Below are 19,891 nucleotides of genomic sequence, written 5' to 3'. Positions count from 1 at the left end.
TGAAATATACTAGTATTTTAATAACCAATTATAAGTGTTGGTGATTTTAATACATTTAAAATATAAAAAATATTTTAATATAAAGCCCATCATAACTTTTTAAATTTTCTATTATGATAAGGACACGTACAAATAAAGGAACTACAGGTACCTGGTTTTACTTAGAAGTAAAAAAAAGAAAAAACTTTTAATACATTGATGTTAGTAAAGGCTCAAAAATCTGTACTTCCTTAATATTCACTAGAAAATACTACATGGAACAGTCCTACTATGGAAAACACAGTGCTGCTGAAATCTGAAATCACGTTTTATTTAAAGAGTAAGATTGAATCAGCTTAATTTAATTGTTCCAACACAAATTCAACTATAGTAGGAGAGAAAAGTCAACAAATGAATTACATGATAATACTAACTTTTATACCGTAAAGGGATATAAAGGTGAAAAGATATGCTTTAGGCCTTCAGGGAGCTTAAAACATGTTTCTATAGAATGTTGAAGGCATTTAAGATTTCACTTGTGGTATGAAATGAACTCCATATATCTATACACGTGATATTTTAAAAACATTGTTACAAAAAAAATTTTCTCAAAAATTCTAAATATTTTGATTATCATAATAGATCTCTGCCATTTCCTGATTTTGTATTCAAGGTTTTAGCTGGTTCCAAGTAACCCCAAAGGTCTATGTTCATCTATCTTTTTTTCTGTGGCGAAAAGTAAATCTCACTTACTGGCTTTCAGGCACCATTAACTTAATGATCAACACTAGCATCTAGCTCAGTTTTTTGTTTTCTTTTTCTACATAAATTCCTATTACAATAAAATACTGGTCTTATTTGTAAACAAGACCTAGGAAAACTAAAAGGCAGTATAGTATGAGTGATGGAGGGAAAGATGCAGTAATGAGGGGCTTTCATTCTCCGCAGTGTAAGTGAAGTAGGTCCTTGAACAACCTACTGCTGAGAACAAACTATAAGTGCCAGATTACTTTCCAAAATACACTTCTAAAAGCTTTGATGAGTTGGCAAGTGAGTAGAGCAGATTTTAGAAGCCAAACTAATAGTAATTGGAAGCCCAGAAAACATAGTTAATAAATCACTTTGCCTTTGATGCCCTCAAGGAACACAGTAAACAGGATTCACTGAAGGTGGAGAGTCTATTATGGAATCCCAAAAGATGAATTAGAAATAAGTCTTCTGAGATTCTAGTCCTTTGATGGTTATGTGTTGCACCCACTCCAATCATGTTTTCATTCATTCCCTGACTGGTTTCTTCCAATGAACAAAAATTCTTAAAATATACTAATCTTTTTATATCTTTTTATGTTTGTTATGTCTAATGCACAAAAGAAATCTAAATGGCTAATAAGAGGACTGATCTCATTAATAATCAGGGCAATGCAAATTAAAACTAGAATGAGAATATAATTTTACATCCAGCTAAATTCATGTGATAGGGCAAAATAAAACCAACCTGGAAAAAAATGATTATGAAAAAAATATAACCCAGTATTTTCAGTAGGAATAATATGAATTAAGTACTCCACAGAAAAATAAATCCAAAGAGTGGTATTCAGCAAAAGTCTGAACTAGTTTACCACTCTTCATTTCTAGAAGTAATAAATTCTAAAAATATTAGTGAGTTTGGAAACTTTTGGTCTCAGAACCTAACTCTCATGACTTTCAAAACTACAAGCTTAAAGGCAGGAACAAAATTTGTTTTGTTCAGGGCTAGAACAGTGACTGGTACTATCCTAGCTGCCCTCCTCCCCTTATTATTGTTAAATACATAAACAAATGAAAAAAAATGCATGAAACTACAAATATCAGTGTTAATTACCTTCCTGTGTTCTGACACTAGCAGTCTTAGCTGCATTTCTATTTCATTACTTGTTACTGAAGCATCAATTGTGGATGCACATAGAGGGGGAAAAGGAGGAAGGGATGTTGTAGCTCCTGGAGCGCACACAGATCTGATTGCTTCTTCACTCATGGGTTTCCATTTGGATTCATCATTCAAATCAAATACACAGATTTCTACTGAGTCAGAGGGCTGACAATTTCCCAAGAACATCTGATGATTGAAAACACAACCAATTGTTCGATATGGGTACAGAGGTTTGGGCTGTTCTGCAACTGGAGATTCATCAGGATTGGCAGGTTTGTGGATGTACCTAAAAAAAGTAAAGTATAATTTTATACAGTAAAAACTTAAAAATTAAGATGGTAACATTTATTAAGAAAGATATTTAGGGCTATAACTATTTCCCAGGACTAGAGTTTAATACTTGTTTTTTCTTATATTTCTACAATTTTATTACAGTAATTGTATGGCACATATGATATAAAAATCAACTTTATTCAACATGAGAATATATTCTATGTATAACCATTAAGATCAAAATCATTCATCTCAAATAGCACAATTAAAATACTTTAGCTATACATTAATAGGTACAACTAACAAAAATGATTATCAACCAGGGGAAAATTAAAAAACCTAAGAAGATGGCCCAGGGCTATGCCTTTAGAAACTCCATTTGTAGATCAGATAAAGGTGAAGTAAGAACAGCCAGATAAGAATAATATAAACTAAAAAAAAAAAAAAAAAAAAGGAATAATGAAAACTGAAAGACAATGCTATGGTAGAAGCTAAGGAAAGAGATGGTTCCAGGAAAGAGGGAACACCGAACTCTTTCAAAATCTGATGGCAGTCCAAAGAGCTAAGAAAAGCATACAGTGAATTTACCAATGTGGAATTGGTGACATCAAATTTTCAAAAGAAATCATGATTTACAACCTCAATTTATTTTTAGGCTTGGGGAAAAACATTAGAAAAAGCATATGCCAATTACAAAATTTAAAATAAATTATTTTTTAACCAATATTATATTATATTAATATATTAATATTATTATATTATATTGGTAAAGAATATTTTAGGTGTACAAATTTTCTTCAAATTAAGAGCTGTTTTAATTGAAGTAATCTTTTGCTTGGTCATAAAAAGGCTCTAATAATGAAAATTATTAATTTGTGCGTTTGAGTACCATCTAATATAAACAAAGAATCCTTAATTTAAAACATTTACATCTTGGGATCCCTGGGTGGCTCAGCGGTTTACTGCCTGCCTTCGGCCCAGGGCGTGATCCTGGAGTTCTGGAATCAAGTCCCACATCAGGCTCCCTGTGAGGAGCCTGCTCCTCCCTCTGCCTATGTCTCTGCCTCTCTCTCTCATGAATGAATAAACAATCTTAAAAAAAAAATTTACATCTTTATTTTATTTTATTTATTTAAAAATTTTTTTTTAAATTTATTTATTTATGATAGTCACAGAGAGGCAGAGACACAGGCAGAGGGAGAAGTAGGCTCCACGCACCGGGAGCCCGATGTGAGACTCGATCCCGGGTCTCCAGGATCGCGCCCTGGGCCAAAGGCAGGCGCCAAACCGCTGCGCCACCCAGGGATCCCCATCTTTATTTTAATATCCTTGTAAATATGACTGACAAACCTGTGTCCTGTTAAACTCTCCCAAAAAGTGATGGTTCCATCAGTTCCACAGGTCATAACCCACGCATGAGGTACTCCTTTTGCCTTAGTCCCAACACAGACAAAGGCTTCTAATCCATATCCAAGAAGAAGGCTGCACAGAAGGTTAGCATGATCTTCACAGTCACCCTAGAAAATGAATTATTTATTCCTTCACAATTTTCTCATTAAATGTTCAATACAAAATTATAACTAAAAAGCATTATTAATATTCCATTTTTTAAAAGATTTTTTGAAGTGATTTATAAACTCAATATGGGACTCAAACTCACAACTCTGAGACCGAGGGTCACATGCTCCATTGACTGAGACAGCTAGCCACTCCTAATTTTTTTTTTTAAGATTTTATTTATTCACTTGAGAGAGAATGAGTGAGAGAAACCAAGCACAGAGGGAGAGGGAGAAAGAAGCAGATCCCCACTGAACAGGGAGCCCGAAATGGAGCTTGATCTCAGGACCCTGAGATTATGACCTGAGTGGAGGCAGATGCTTAACCGGCTAAGCCACCCAGGTACCCCTAAATTTCACTTTTAATCATTAGTCTAGTGTTAAGCTGAAACAATTAAGGAGAGGGGTAAGAATACACTAATTTTAGAAGAACCTAAATTAGTTTACAAAGTCAGTGCTCACAAATCTGATAATCATACTTGGAAAGCGGGCATTATTCTAAAGTTTATTTAAAAACTTAGAGGAAGAAAAGCAGCAGGATTTTAAAGATGAATAGCTAAAGAACATGAACAGACAAGATAACAAATGATACACCAAGAAATGCAAATACAGAGGAAAATACTCAAACTTAAAACAATCAGTTATGGTATCTATATGTGATCATTTTAAGGCATTAACATATTAGAAAAAAATGAGTGAAAGAACAGCAAAATGTCAACAATGGCTATAATTATGGGAGGTTTTCTATTACTTTCCCTTCTATTTTCTAAATTTTAACAACATTATGTTACTTTTACAACTTAAAAATATGAAAGCTACAAAAACAGAAAATATCTGATAATCTGTAAAAAAAATCAAAATATTAAACAGTAAGGCTACAATTATATAAAGGTATGTATTTAAGTGCAGGACTATAGGTAATATACAAAGGGTGATTTCGTATTAGTGGCTCTACACAGCTGCTTTTTGATCAACTATAATAGAACCAATACCATTTTAAAATCTCAGTATGGGCAGCCCGGGTGGCTCAGCGGTTTAGCGCTGCCTTCAGCCCAGGGTGTGATCCCGTAGACTCGAGATAGAGTCCCACGTCGGGCTCCCTGCATGGAGCCCACTTCTCCCTCTGCCTGTGTCTCTGCTTCTCTTTCTGTCTCTCATGAATGAATAAATAAAATATTAAAAAAACAAATAGGGCAGCCCCCGTGGCTCAGCAGTTTAGCACCTGCCTTCAGCCCAGGGCGTGATCCTGGAGACCCAGGATCGAGTCCCACGTCAGGCTCCCTCCATGGAGCCTGCTTCTGCCTCTGCCTGTGTCTTTGCCCCTCTCTCTCTCTCTCTCTCTGTGTCTGTCATGAATAAATAAATAAAATCTTAAAGAAAAAAAAACAAAAATAAATAAAATAAAAAACAAAATAGATAAAATCTCAATAGGACTTTCAAAAAATATAATATCCATTCTTTTAGATTCAGTAGTTTCTATAATAGTGAGATTTTATACTAAAAAATTTCAAAAGAAACATAATAGTACTCCCAATATTCATTGAAAAAAAATTCACTCACAAAGATATAAAAAAATTAGAAGCAAGCTACTGTAGCCAAAAGAAATAGTTACTACAATGGCAAAATAGTTATGTAGATTTTGTACACCAACTAAAGAAAACTTTACACTTATCCAACCATTAAGAAATGGAGATCATAAAAACTGTAGTTAACACATGGGAAAATGTTCATAGCATAATGTTCAATTATAAAGCAGCACACAAAATTTTATTTATACCTCAGTTATGGAAAAAAATGATATATACACAGAAGAAAAATACAAAAATATTTTTAAAAGGCGAAAAACTGGCAATAGAATTATGAGTGAAATTTCATCTTTACTATTATTGTAATGCTCTTGTTTGTGCAAAAATATCTTTTTTTAATAATTTCAAGCTTCTGGGGCACCTCAGTGGCTCAGTTGTTTAAGTATCTGCCTTTGGCTCAGATCATGATCCTGGTGTCCTGGGACTGAGCTGCACGTTGGGCTCCCTACTTAGTGGAGAGTCTGTCTCTCCTTCTCCCTCTGATCCTCCCCCGCTCGTGCTCTCACTTGCTCTCTTCCTCTCTGAATAATTTTTTTTTAATTAAGAAAAAATAATTTCAAGCTTCTAATTTAAGATGTTTTCCATTTAAACAAACTCAGGTAAACAAAATAATGAATCAAAGGGGCAATTATTTGCTTTATGAATGAATTATTTACAGTGATTTTTTAAATTTATTTGAGATAGAGCAGAGTGTGAGAGAGGGCACAAGCAGGGAGAAGGACAAAGGGAGAGGAAAAGGGAGAAGCAGGCTCCCCACTGAGCAGGGAGCCTGATGTAGGGCTTGATCCCAGGATCATGACCAGAGCCAAAGACGGATACCCAACCAACCGAGCCACCAGGCACCTCTTTATATAATAATTTTAAGTATGTATCATTCCTGCTATATTTGAAATAAAAAAAAGCTGAAATCCATACAATTTTTGAGAACCACAGCTTGAGAATAAATCAAAATAATTTTTTGATAATGTTTATTTTTTTTTCCTTTTTTGGGAAGCGGGGGAGAGAAGTAGAGAAGGACAGAGGGAGAGAGAAAAGAATCTTTTTTTTTTTGAGAGAAAAGAATCTTAAGCAGACTCCATGCTGAGTGTGGAGCTGGACTCCAGGCTCGATTCCACAACACTGAGATCATGACCTAGGCCAAAATCAAGAGTCAGATGCTTAACGGTCAGAGCCACTCAGTTGCCCGTTTTCGATTGTTTTTTTACATAAAAATCTTCCTAACAAATCAATCTAAGTGAGTTAAATAGGTTCTTCTACTGTATAAGCTTTGCTTTGTGAATAAAGACTCATACTACATATATAACCTCAGACCAAATAATATTATTTCAAAACAAATAATTTTTTTTCTATTTCAGCAGAACTGAAATGCTAAAGATAGTCTTATTGTTTTTATATTATCATTTTAGAACAGAGATTAAAAATATCAAATTATCTATAAAATTTATTGAAATCAATTTATTTAACATCAATAAATGTACACAAATTCTTAAATATATACTTACACTTGAAACTAAACAAAATACCATGCAATCTAAGATTTTCTTCCATATTCCTTTTGTACTGCTATTTTCCCTTTTAAAAAAATGCATCATCGAAGTAGCTTTTAGTACTAGAAAATAGTACTAGAAAGACCATGATTATCCCAGCATTGTCTCTAATTCAATTGAATTTACCTCTGTATCTTGATTTCTGACATTACAATACTTATCTCCACCTCACAAAAATCATATTATGCTAAGTAAGAAACTATACAAGAAAATAAAAACGCTTTTTATGTATTAAAAACACGAGATTGACTAGTTCAAACTGATCATTTATCCATTTTTCTAGGTTAATTATTTTCAAATATGATAAACTCACAATAACTATGATGTATTGCTGTTTAATTCTATTACAAGTGCAGAGTACCTTGTTTCTACAGAGAAAGGCCAGCAGAGTGCACCACTGTTCCTGTTTACCTCCTCCTCCAATAACAGGGGCTCTTTCATAACCAAGGACATTAACAAATCTCGCTGCTTGCCTTGGAGTATCCAGAAGCCTCCCAGCTCGAAGTGGTTTAATATAGGAACAAACTGGTCTGTTTATCCCATTTTCATCCTGAGGGAAGAGGGAAAAAATATTAACTGTAGGATAGATTATTCCCAATATTAACACCTTTTCTTAGAATATATTAATGTGGGATAAAATAATTCTGGATACCATTTATTGAATGCTTACCCTGCATCCAGCAGTGAAGTGCTACGCATACAATGTATCTTTTAATCCTCTTAATATCTCTTACTATTTTCATTGCATAAATGAAGAAATTGAAGCTGCAATATTATGCAACAGAGCCAGAATTCAAACCCTGAGCTATCTCCAAAACTTGTGACAGTTAAGGACCTGAACTACCATGATTCAGCAATGTCACTCTGAGATATCTGTAGCAACTGAAATCAGTATCTCAAAAAGACATCTATCTTCACATCCATGTTCACTGCAGCATCAGTCACAATAGTCAAAATATAGATAGAAACAAGTGAAATGTCCTTTAATGGATAAATAAGTGAAAAAATGTGGTATTACCCATACAACAGAATATTATTTAGCTATAAAAAAAGGAGATCCTGCCATTTGTGACAACATAGATGAATCTGAAGGGTATTATGCAAAGTGAAATAAGCCAGATAGAGAAAAACAAATCTTGTATGGTTTCCCTTACATGTGGAATCTTAAAAAAAAAAAAAAAAAAGCTGATTTCATAGAAATAGAGAATAGAATGGTGATTGCCAAGGATTAGACAGAGGGAGGAACAGAGAGATATAGGCCAAAGGGTACAGATTTTCAGTTATAAGATTAAGTTCTGAGGATCTAATGGAAAACATGAGGAGTAATTAATACAGTAAACTTGAAAGCTGCTAAGAGCAGATCTTAAGTCTCCTCACCACATAGGAAAGAGGTAACTATGTAAATTGACGGATGTGTTTATTATCTTGATCTTGATAGGCATTCCACGATGTATATGTATAGCAAATATACATATATATTGTACACTTCAAATATATACAATTATATTTGTCAATTACTCCTCAATAACTTAGAAAAACAAAAGAACTCTTCTGAAAACAGAACAGGCAGGTGGGTAGGGGATGGAGAGGGGATCTAAGTCACAGTATCCTTTCATATTATCATAAAGAACTTAATACTGTATATCCAAACAGAATAACTCTTCTGATTTACTAATATAACAACAAATTATCAGAGCTCATTTTCAGTTTGTTTCCATTACACCTGGAGATCCACAGGAAACAAGGATTTGTTAACCAAGTCAACTGCAAGCAGAGTTCTGAAAACCATTTAAGGAAAACATTTTACATTTTTAAATATAAATATATGATGTATCCTAGCATTTAAGGTAACTACAGTGCATACAAAAGTCTCTGGTGATGGTCCACCACTGTGCGTTTAGAGTTAATATTACCAAAGCCTGCATATCCCTTAACTTCATGATTACTGAGATGACAAAATCAAAACACTATTTTCTATTCAAAATTCAAAGACAATTTAACACACTGTGTCATGGCAAGGCTCCTCAGAAACAAAGTCTAATAACTCAGCTAACAGAAAAACAACTGTTTTGATTATCAGAACTACTGATGTCTTTCTATACCACAAAAACATCACCTCTCTCCACTATAATCCCAAACCTTAGGAAGGAAAACAAAACAAAACAGCCCTTTTACATTTAATTATAGCAAGAAAGATAATAAATTTTTTGATGTAGAGCGAAGTATTATTATGATTTGACTTTTAACTATGGTTCTCAATTCTAAAAGGCACTGATTTTTTTTTCCTTGTCTCTCCCACCCCACTGTTACCTCCATGGCTCAAACACATCCATGGTGATCTCTTTGTTACTCTCCATCTCCCCATGCAATCTTGGGAGTCAGAAATAGACAGAACAAAGGAATCAGCTAGAAAAAAAGCTCAAGTAGAATGAAGAATCAAAGACAATTAAGGAAACTAAGGAACAGAGGAAGACAAGAGATTTAAGCAAAGGGTGTTTCATGGCATTTATTTTATTTCTTTTAAAGATTTTATTTATTTATTTATGAGAGACACAGAGAGAGAGGCAGAGACACAGGCAGAGGGAGAAGTAGACTCCCTGCAGGGAGCCCGATGTGGGACTTGATCCCAGGATCCTGGGATCACAACCTAAGCAGACACTCAACCACTGAGCAACCCAGGTGCCCCCATAGCATTCATTTTAAAAACAGAAAACCATGATTCTAATTTTGGAGGGAAGTAGAAAACTGTTATTTGGATTTCTTTCATATTAACTCAATGTTATTACTGATCTAGTATAGTGTTGGAATATTAAGTCTTGAAATCACAATCTGAATATTAGAAGGATAACCTCAGTCTTCAAGTGATTTATAACACTTTTTTTATATTTTAAAAAAGATTTTATTTATTTATTCATGAGAGACACATACAGAGAGAGAGAAAGAGACAGAGACAGAGAGAGACCGAGACATAGGCAGAGGGAGAAGCAGGCTCCATGCAGGGAGCCTGATGTGGGACTCAATCCTGGGACTCCAGGATCACGCCCTGAGCCAAAGGCAGATGCTCAACTGCTGAACCACCCAGGCATCCCTATAACATTTTCTTAAATCTTAATGGTCAATTTCTATGACTTATTTTAAAATTTCTTGCACTAGAAAATTTAAGTTATCGTTAAGTAAATTACTATTGTACTACAGCAAAACAAGCAAGGGAGGAAAAATAAGTACAACAGATTATTATGTATAATACTATTGTACTACAGCAAAACAAGCAAGGGAGGAAAAATAAGTCAACAGATTATTATGTATAACAACTTGGAGGATTCTACAGCTGTTACAATAAAGGTAATTAACTGAGTTCCTGAGTGGGCCATTTAGTCCTATTCTTACAACTTCACTATCAGAAAGGAAAGGAATGAGTACCTAAAAAGTGGATGCATTTACCCTAAGACAATCATCAAAAGTAGCATCTTAGAATACAAGATAGATCATTGTTTCATTACAGCAGTATTTCTCATATTATCCATAATACCTCAAATGAAATGTCTTGAAAATTTCAATATTTCAGCTTCTAAACCTGCACTGTCCCATTAAGAATGCCACTAACCCTGTGTAGCTATTTAAATTTTAATTAAAATTAAAATAAAATGTAAAATTCAGTTCTTTATTGCAACATTTTACACACTCAATAGGTCAATGGCTATCATACTGGACAGCACAGAGAACATTTCCCTCACTGCAGAGACAGTGTTGCTGTAAATTATTTTCTCTTATGCCTAGAAGCACTGGAAATTCATTTTCAGACCATGTATAATAATTTTTTGGTTTAAAATTTTTTGTGCATTTTTTTGTGCAGTTTTTGTGATAAGATTGACTGTCCTAAATAAATGCTATTGTTTCTTAACTTCATATCTAGTCAAATATAGAAAGAAGCAGCAAAGATACTTCTGGGGAACTGAAGTAAAATAAACATTTATTTACTCTCTGTATGTCCAGAGGTGGTCCAGTCAAACCAAAAATGCCCTAGTCAAAACTGCAACTCAATGGAGTCTCCATGACTGAGCTGCTATTTGATCTTAGGAAAAAATCTTCACTCTTCTATTCTTTATACTGTTTATTTTTTATAAAATAGTAGAAACTCCTGGCCAACTGACAATCTCATATGGTTACCATGAGACTAAGTGACCTTATGTAGTCAAATCTTCTTACAATGAATTCTAAGAGATGGAAACTTGTTTAAGTAGTATTTCCTTAAAAAAAAAAAAAAAAAAAAAGATTTTGCATAACTGCATATCTCCTCCTATTCCTCCTCCTCTTTCCTTTGTCATTTTTCTGGTCTACTTGCTCATCCACCCATTCTTCTCTAGTCCCAGATTCCTTACATAACCTCACCTCAGACTAAACAGACAGCAGAGAGCCAGTTATATTTTGACTGGTTTCTCTTTGCCCCATCCTGGCATCAATGCTATCTTGTCTGCCCTGTTAAACAATGCATAGACAATGCTACTGAAAAGCAAGAAGCCATTTCCCACATTTCCATCCCTACTCAACTAGGCTCTCCCACTTCTAAGCTCCTCATCTACAAACTGACCTACTCTTAGTCCATCCTACTATGTAGGGTAAAACTAGATGAATGCACAGGATCTGAGAAAGATCAGTCAAAATAATACCACACTATAACTCTTATAAAAGCATCTACATAAGGCTAACTATATATAAAAAATTTGAATGATTCCTCAAAAGTTACAAAAAACATGGATCTGATCATATATTTTATTCTGATTTGATAATGAGAGAAAATAAGCTTAGGCTGTAGGAAAAATAGAAGCATATCTATATATAACTGAAATGCTGCAGTTAAATATTGCTTGTCACAGGCTCAGAGATGGTGGCTATATAGAATTATTACATATAAGACTGTCTTTAAGAAAATAGCCCAACAAAATATATTTCTAAACATATGTGCCCATAGCCCCAATTCTGCACATCAAAGCTGAATTTACATTATCAACTGCAAAGTATTCTAGTATTTAATCATTTAGTACTAAATATCACACTCCAACTTAAACAAAATGGGTTTTTATCTATTTTAAATCAAATATATTAAAAAAAAGGTTTAAAAAAATTGAAATGAGGGACACCTAGGTAGCTCAGCAGTTGAGCATCTGCCTTCACTCAGGACATGATCCCAGAGTCCCAGGATCCTGTTACGTATCAGGCTCCCCACGGGGAGTCTGCTTCTCTCTCTGCCTGGTGTCTGCCTTTCTCATGAATAAACAAAATCTTTTTAAAAAAAATTGAAAATGAAAAGCAAAATAAAATATTGCGTTACATCACCTACTCAGCGAAAGAGAATATTACAAAATCATATTCAATTTTTACAAATAAACTTTCATTTGTCAGGAATACATTTTAACAATTCACCTTAAATGAAACTTATATATACAACAGTAAATATTAAACACAAACCTGTGCAAAAATCTTGACCAGCCGTGAGTTGTGTGAGGGTCGAATTTGCAAATATTCTCTCCACCACTGCTTTGCATATACAAGAAATAATCGCTCTTTCTCTGCAGTTTTCTGACGTTCCAAAGCAAGCTTGAAATTTAAAAAATATATATATTTTTCCTCCTTAAATACTATAAAATAATTAACAATTCTACATACTTCCCTCCATCTCTATCACCACCCTAACCGTAAGCCATCATCTCCATCATCTGTAACAGCTTCTTGACAGACTTCCCTGTGTCTATACTACCCCTCCCCTTATAATCTAGTTTCCATATAATGGTCAGTGATCTTTTTTTCTCCCAAGACAAATTTTTTTTTAAAGATCTTATTCATTTATTTCAGACAGAGTGAGAAACATCACAGAGGGAGAGGGAGAAGCAGACCCCTTGCCCAGGAGAGAGCCTGACGTGGGGCTCAATCACGGGACACTTAGACCATGAGCCGAGCCAAAGGCAGATGCTTAAACAACTGAGGCACCCCAAGATAAAATTTTTTTAATAATAAATTGTATTGTCATTCTCTTGCTTAAAACCAGTTAAGTGGTAATTTTCCAAAAAGAAATTACTTTCTAGGATCAATAGATAAATATACTACTATGAAAACAAATACACAAAGAAGAGAAATTCAGAATCATTTACCTGTGTGTTCACTACTTCCTGAGATAATGTCTGATTGAGTGGTGGGTACATCTCAAGTTTTATATTTAAAATTCCAACAGAAACTTTTGATTCTGTGCCTATAAATATAAACAAATATTTAGAACTTCAGAGGTTTCCAGACTATGTATATTTAGTCAACCAAAGTCTAACCAAAATAATCTAAGAATTTTGGCTTTACCACTTACGTGAAATACAGATAATATTCAACATCTTTAATATTCATATTAAAAACAATTCAAATCAGTTTTTATTTTGCATAAAGACCTTGATCTAGTTGTAAGATTATCTATTTTTTGAGCTTGCTTATTACATTTTAAAGGGCTATTTGGATCTAAAGGATTTGGTATTCTTAATTTTTATCTTCATTAAACATATACCAACCAGATTTACATTAAAAACAAAGTAAAGCAACTGTTAACATCTGGTTCTCAGGAAATATTTATACTTTGTCACATATAATAATTCCTTCCCATTTTTCGCATCACATCCATACCTGGATTTAAACAATTTGAAAACAAATACACTTTTTACAAGAACTATCTACTATTCCTCTGGTGAATCAGAATATACTTGTTTCTTGGTCACTACTATGATAATCATGTTAGGCCTATATTTGAAGACAAATAATGTGTATCTTTTGGAAATACATATATCCCACAAAAAACTTGTGCCCTTACTTTCTATTTAAGGAAAACCACATTCTGGGTATGACTTATCAAAATCTAAAGTACTAAAGCTATACCGTCCACCAACCAGGTTTGACTCTGTGACTTAGTTTCAATACCAAAGTAATTCCCTTATATGTTATGCATAAAATACTGGTAGGTTTTATTCTATTAGAAAATACATATCACACATCAGATAGTTCCCAAGAGTCCAAGGAAACAATGGTGAATAAAATAGGCACCATCTCTCTCCTCAAGGAGTATTATTCATAGATCCTGTCAATGAACAAGTCAGCACCTCTTTGAGTCCCATATTCCCACATGTAAAATGTTGGAAAAGTATCACCTCCATATTCTGTAAGAACCACTGCTGCAGGAAGGCACTGATACTAATGGGGGATGCACTGTACACTGGAGTGTGCTGGAGTAGAGTTTTTACATATGCATCTGTGTGAAGAATCCTACTGTTCTTTATAGCCTTATATGCAATCAAATAAATTTGAAGAAAAAAAATAAGCCCCTGAAAAAAAAATTTTTCCTTACAAGATCAGTTTGACTGTATAGTTCTATACCCTTTTTTTTTTAAGACTTTATTTATTTATTCGTGAGAGACACACACACACAGATTGAGAGAGAGAGAGGAGGCAGAGACACAGACAGAGGGAGAAGCAGGCTCCATGCAGGGAGCCCGACACGGGACTCGATCCCAGGTCTCCAGGATCAGGCCCTAGGCCGAAGGCAGTGCTAAACCACTTAGCCACCCAGGCTGCCCTAGTTCTTTACTAACATGCTTCACGGCATTTCCCAAGACCCCAATACTAGAGTCCAAATGTAATTTTGATGAAATTCTTTTTTTAAGTATTTTATTAAGTATTTATCTATTTGAGAGAGAGGACGCACACAAGCACAAGAGGAAAGGGGGGAGGGGAAGAGAGAGAGAGAGAGAGAGAGAGAATCTTTTTTTTTTTTTTTCTTTTTTTTTTTGAGAGAAAGAAATCTTAAGCAGACTCCTCCACACTGAGCCCAGAGCCTGATGCAGAGCTTGGATCTCATGACCCTAAGACCATGACCCTAAGATCACGAACTGAGCCAAAATCAAGAGTGGAAATCTAGAGTCGGATACTTAAGTGACTGCACCATGCAGGCACTCCCTAATGAAAGTTTTTTTACATGTTTCCTGTTTGGTTTACAAAGGCATTCAGAAAACATAAAATGCATTTATAAACAAGCTATGGCTATAAAAAGGTAACAGTGATGAATCATCATACCTACACCCATAAGCTCCACAGTAAGACTGGTCACTCCATTTTCTGAGCCCAAAACTGATCGCCATTCGAGAAAATAGGATGCTACTAAAGTAGTCTCACCAAATATGTCTGTTTTGATTAGCACCATATGAACTGGATCACTTATTGATAACATTGTTGTTGAATCAGCCATTCTAGTTCCATCACCTGGCAACATAAACCAAATGCATCACATTACATATTCCATTAGACCAACATAGAAGAATACGTTTATTGCAAAGGATACTAATATACTTACATAAAACCAAATAAAATAATTTGGTAATGCCTCAGAAACCATGCAACAGATTACTTAATTTAAAAAGTACAATCCTGGGGCGCCTGGGGAGCTCTGTCAGCTAAGCGTCTGCCTTTGGCTCAGGTCATGATCTAAGGGTCCTGAGATGGATCCCCAGGTCACACCCCCTGCTCAGCAGGGAGTCTGCTTCTCCCTCTCCCCAACACTCTCTGCTTGTGCTCACTTGTGCTCTCTCAAATAAAATCTTTAAAAAAAAAAAATAAACAGCCTTATTAGGGTAACCTTTTTCACCAAGGGCAAAAAAATCTTTTCATACTGTATTAGCCATCTTAGCAATCTAAATTTCTAAAGGTGTAATTTTTTAGCTTTGCTAAGCAAACACATTATTAAGATTTCTATATTGAAATAACATAAAATACAGTTACAGAAATAATATAAGAATTATAGGAATCAGGTATATAATTTTAAAAAACTAGTTACAGACTCCCATCCTACCTTTATTTCTCAAAGTTACATAACATGATAAACCTAGCTATCCTTCATAAATGAGAAGAATTATGTCTTGTTCTTCACTAGATCCTCAGCACTTGCCTAGTACAGTATAACGCATCTAGCAGGCATTCATTGATTGGTTGATTGACTGATTTTGGGGAGGGGGGCGGAGAGGGAGAGGGAGAAAGAAATCTCAAGTAGACTCTGTGCTGAGCGCAGAGCCCGATGCAGGGCTCAAACCCACAACACTAAGATCATGCATGACCTGAGCCAAAATAAGGAGTCAGATACTTAACCGACTACAGCACCCAGGCAACCCCCTAACAGATATTTAAATGTTTACTACTTAAGAAGCAACCATTAAAACAGTAAAAATAAAAAATCTTAAGGAAAAATTATTTAGCAGAAAATAAAGCAAAAAGGTAGAAGTAATTTATGTAAAAAAGAGCAGTGGAGAAAATAAAAGCAAAGTAGGAAGATTCAATCATCATAAAACTCTCCTTCTAGCAAAAGTTATGTTACCATAAAACCTAACAAATATTTACTCAATTAAATGACAAGTTATTATTGCTCCTTACCTAAGCTTTCTCTGTGTACTTCAAGTAAAAAGCCATCATGAAAATCTGGTTCACAGGCACATGGAACAGGTTTAGAACGAAAACGTTGGTTTCGAAAATGTAAACATAGAGTAAAGGTTGAACAAACTTGTCCAGGTAAAGGCTCAGGTTCTTGTAGATGTTCCAAGAAAGCTTTTCCACCCAAAACCTGAAGGTAAAGATACCTCCGTGTTGGATCAATATTAGCTGTAAAGTGTAGCAATATATATGAGGAAACTGCCAAACAACTTAAGGAATGTGATCAAGACAATAGGAAATAATAACTTGACAGAAATAAAACCAAAGACTAAATTAAAAAAGTAACAAATTTACTGTATACCAGGACCATTTGAAACCAAGAAAGAAAACATACACAATAAGATATATCTTTATCGGAGTTTTTATATTCTGGGTACTTTCTCCCAGCTAGAAAAGAGTCAGAGCCAAGGCTTAAGAAACCTTTGCTCTTCAGGTGCTTATCTAATAACACGCCTTCACCGCCAAAGCCAAACCAAACAAATATAAACTCAGCAAGTGTACTTTTTAGGCAATTACCGTTAAAAAAGCAAAGCTGTACAATGTTTATAAAACATATTATTAAAACATGAGAAACAGGTAATTCTGTTTTTGCTTCCACTCTGTGATATACTAAAGCTTCTGACATACACAACTTGGTGCAAAACAGAATCTAAGTTTTTTGGATGATTAATTACAAAAATGGTAAGAATCTCATTCGAGAAGGAAAAAAATGGTTTTCATCAAATACCAAACACTACAGCACATCAATATGTAGTACGGTGCAAAACGAAATCAATGTTAAAAGAAATATACATACTTTTTTTTAACAACGTTGATTGTCTATCAGTAAAACAAACAGGTTGTTTTGGAGAGGAAGGTAGTTCTTGATCAACACTGTCCTAGAAAGGTGGGAAAAAAGATGAAAACAAATTAGAAAACAAAAATTATAGCTAAGCAAAGAAACATCAACAATGGGTGGGACTAAGAACTAAACAGAAGTATACAGGATAAAGCCCCCTCAAGGAAACTCTTATTTTCCCAGCATAATTAAAATAATGAAAAGAGTTGATGAACTGGTCACTCCTAAACTTTAATAAGGAAATAAACTGTCTTCAGTGTCCACAGAATGCTATTAACAAATCCTTAATACCTTAAACAAGGTTAAACTTTTTCTAAACCTAATATGACATTTGGCTTATGATTCTACCATGAACTGATTTTAATAAGGAAATGACATTCACACAGCAGAAGCTGTTACTGGGTCAATTTTCAAACAAATGGGTTTATAAACCTCAAAAACCAAAAAAGGAGGCTGTATTAAAATACTTATTCCCTGATGTATTATGCACTCCATCCAATTTTTACATTATACTACTCATGTATTATTAGGTCACAGTTTCTCATTATTGCCTCATTTTCAAAAGAAGGCCCACTTACTATTTTGTGCACGGAGGCTTATCATCTCACTACCGACCTATTTGTATAAAGAGATTTGAAGGTTCTTACACAATTATTTTCTTTAAAAATTTGATAATCTGTTAATCACAGAGAATGAAGTTCTAAAACAATGTATTTTAAAAATATGCCTAATCTAAAAAAAATTATAAAACACTACTTGCGAAAAAGAACTAGGTTATGGTGAACTAATTTCACTAAAATATGTATACTTACAGATACAGACCTAGGGAATAACAACAGAAAATTCTGTCACTGTAAAGAGAAATATGGTATGTAACTCCAATCTCATTGATACATAATCCCACTTGCTACATTCAAGGGTAGAGTGAACTTATAGTAAGGATATTACCAGACAAAAATGGCCTTTTAAAGTGATTTTACTAAAAACAGGCCCCAAATATGGACCCAATAAGCAGCATTATGCCCAGGAACATATTCTCAAAATTCTTCCCCACCAAACTACTCACAGTAACAAAATTAAGTTCTTTCATCACATCATCAATGATTCCCCGACGTCTAAGGGCTTTGATCAAATCTTCCGTTGATAACTGTTGTTGATCAGGTGCCAATTCTTCCCGTATTGTCTCTGCAAGGATTTCTCTTATTCTGCCATGGACATCCATCTATGTAGAAAACTTGCATTATAACTCACGTTTATAAAGCTGACAAACATTGCCAATTAGCTAATTTCTTTCTAAAGCACCCAAAGAAAAAAAAAATAATGGGAGAGTACTAGGGGCACCCGGGGGGCTCAGCGGTTGAGCGTCTGTCTCCCTTCCGCTCAGGGCGTGACCCCAGGGTCCCGGGATCGGGATCGAGTGCCACATCGGGCTCCCTGCAGCGGACCTGCTTCTCCCTCTGTGTGTCTCAGGAATCAATAAATATCTAAAAAACAATAATGGGAGAGTGGACAAAATTCAAGACGGCTTTTCAAGCTAATAGTAAGTGTAAAATTATCGCTAGAATTCAATGAGAATAAAGCTAAGACTTTTATTTCATCCTAAATTTCTCTTAGCACAAATTCTAGAAATAATCTCTACTGGCTATCTACTACCTTTGTTACCATTTCCCCACAAATAACATTCAACGAAAACAGGCCTATTGGGAGTGTAGTATACGCAAGAGAACACAGACCTGGACTAGGAGATCAGAGTATGAATTTCAACGTTGAGCTTATGAGACGTGACCCTGAGTTGATCCGTTTACCCTGCATGAGTCTGGAAAAGATTACTGCAGGCTCAGGTCAAAGATGCTTTACACTGAGCACGGGACCTGGCATACAGGTGCACAGCAAACGGCAGCTTTCAGGGCTTCAGCTCCCTGCGTTCGGGGCTCTCGCTGGGCTCCGAAGGGCCGCAAGCACTCTCCGTGCAGACCTTCAGGAACGTCCCCCTGGCTCAACTTCAAGACACGAGTTTCACCCTTAAAGTAACTCTCATTCCTACCCTCCGAACATACATCTGCTGCAGCCCAGCTGGTATTCGGCCTGGCACCCCGAAGCCGCGGGGTGAGCGCCTCCTCCTCAGCGCGGCTGAGGCTGCCCTTCGCCGAGGCTGGAGGCGGCCCGGGCTGCACACTCGGAGCCCCCCGCCCGCGCCGCCGTCGGCCTCGCCCGGGACGCCAGGCGGGCGGCGCCAGGGCCGGACCCTCACCTTGCTCAGCTGCTGGTGGATGAGCTGCTTCAGCTCGGAGGCCTTCTCCGGAGGCAGCGACATGCTGCGGCCGTCGCTCGCCGCGCTTCCCCCGCCTCGGGCGCGCCCGGCCGGCCCCGGGGTGCCAGTAGCCGCGGGGCGGAGCCGCCGACCGCTCGGGCTCGCGCAGCTCCCGGGGGGCGCGGCGCCGCGTCAGGGCCGCGGCTGGGCGGGAGCCGAGGCGGCGGCGGCGGCGGCGCTCAACCGTGGCTTTCAAACGGCGCGGACTGCCGGGGCGCGGGCTGCCCCCGTCCGTGCCTGACCACGTCCGCCTCCGCTCCCGGCCTGGGGACGCCCACCGCGCCAGCCCACGCTCCCCGCCGCCCTGCCCCGCGGGGGTCTCCGCCCGCACTGCCCGCCCCCATCTCCCCCGGCGCCCGGCCCTTCGCGCACCGCGGACCGGCGCGGA

At 36.4% G+C, this 19,891-nt stretch overlaps 1 protein-coding gene across 10 annotated transcripts in view; it reads right to left on the bottom strand.

The window, feature by feature from the left end:
* The window catches only part of LOC140634911 (centrosomal protein of 76 kDa), a 234,552-nt gene extending 214,952 nt beyond the window's left edge, over positions 1-19,600 (bottom strand). For 8 of the 10 annotated variants that reach the window (XR_012032235.1, XM_072828642.1, XM_072828644.1 and 5 more), the window contains exons 1-10: positions 19,444-19,600; positions 18,259-18,414; positions 17,151-17,232; positions 16,298-16,522; positions 14,951-15,136; positions 12,997-13,094; positions 12,317-12,445; positions 7,212-7,400; positions 3,512-3,678; positions 1,841-2,174 (exon numbers count right to left, since the gene is read on the bottom strand). Coding sequence is in view for 9 of the 10 variants with exons in the window: in XM_072828642.1 (XP_072684743.1) it covers positions 1,841-2,174; positions 3,512-3,678; positions 7,212-7,400; positions 12,317-12,445; positions 12,997-13,094; positions 14,951-15,136; positions 16,298-16,522; positions 17,151-17,232; positions 18,259-18,414; positions 19,444-19,506 (1,629 nt within the window). In the remaining variant the exon portion in view is untranslated. Of the gene's footprint in view, positions 1-1,840; positions 2,175-3,511; positions 3,679-7,211; positions 7,401-12,316; positions 12,446-12,996; positions 13,095-14,950; positions 15,137-16,297; positions 16,523-17,150; positions 17,233-18,258; positions 18,415-18,925; positions 19,245-19,443 lie in introns of those variants that run through there. The other 2 variants (XM_072828652.1, XM_072828645.1) reach the window with 2 other exon arrangements.
* Positions 19,601-19,891: the final 291 nt, after the last annotated feature.

The sequence above is a fragment of the Canis lupus genome, chromosome 6 (genome assembly GCF_048164855.1).
Source record: "Canis lupus baileyi chromosome 6, mCanLup2.hap1, whole genome shotgun sequence".
Classification (NCBI taxonomy): domain Eukaryota; kingdom Metazoa; phylum Chordata; class Mammalia; order Carnivora; family Canidae; genus Canis; species Canis lupus.
The sequence above is the reverse complement of the archived record's forward strand: the minus strand, read 5'-3'. Positions and strand labels throughout refer to the sequence as shown.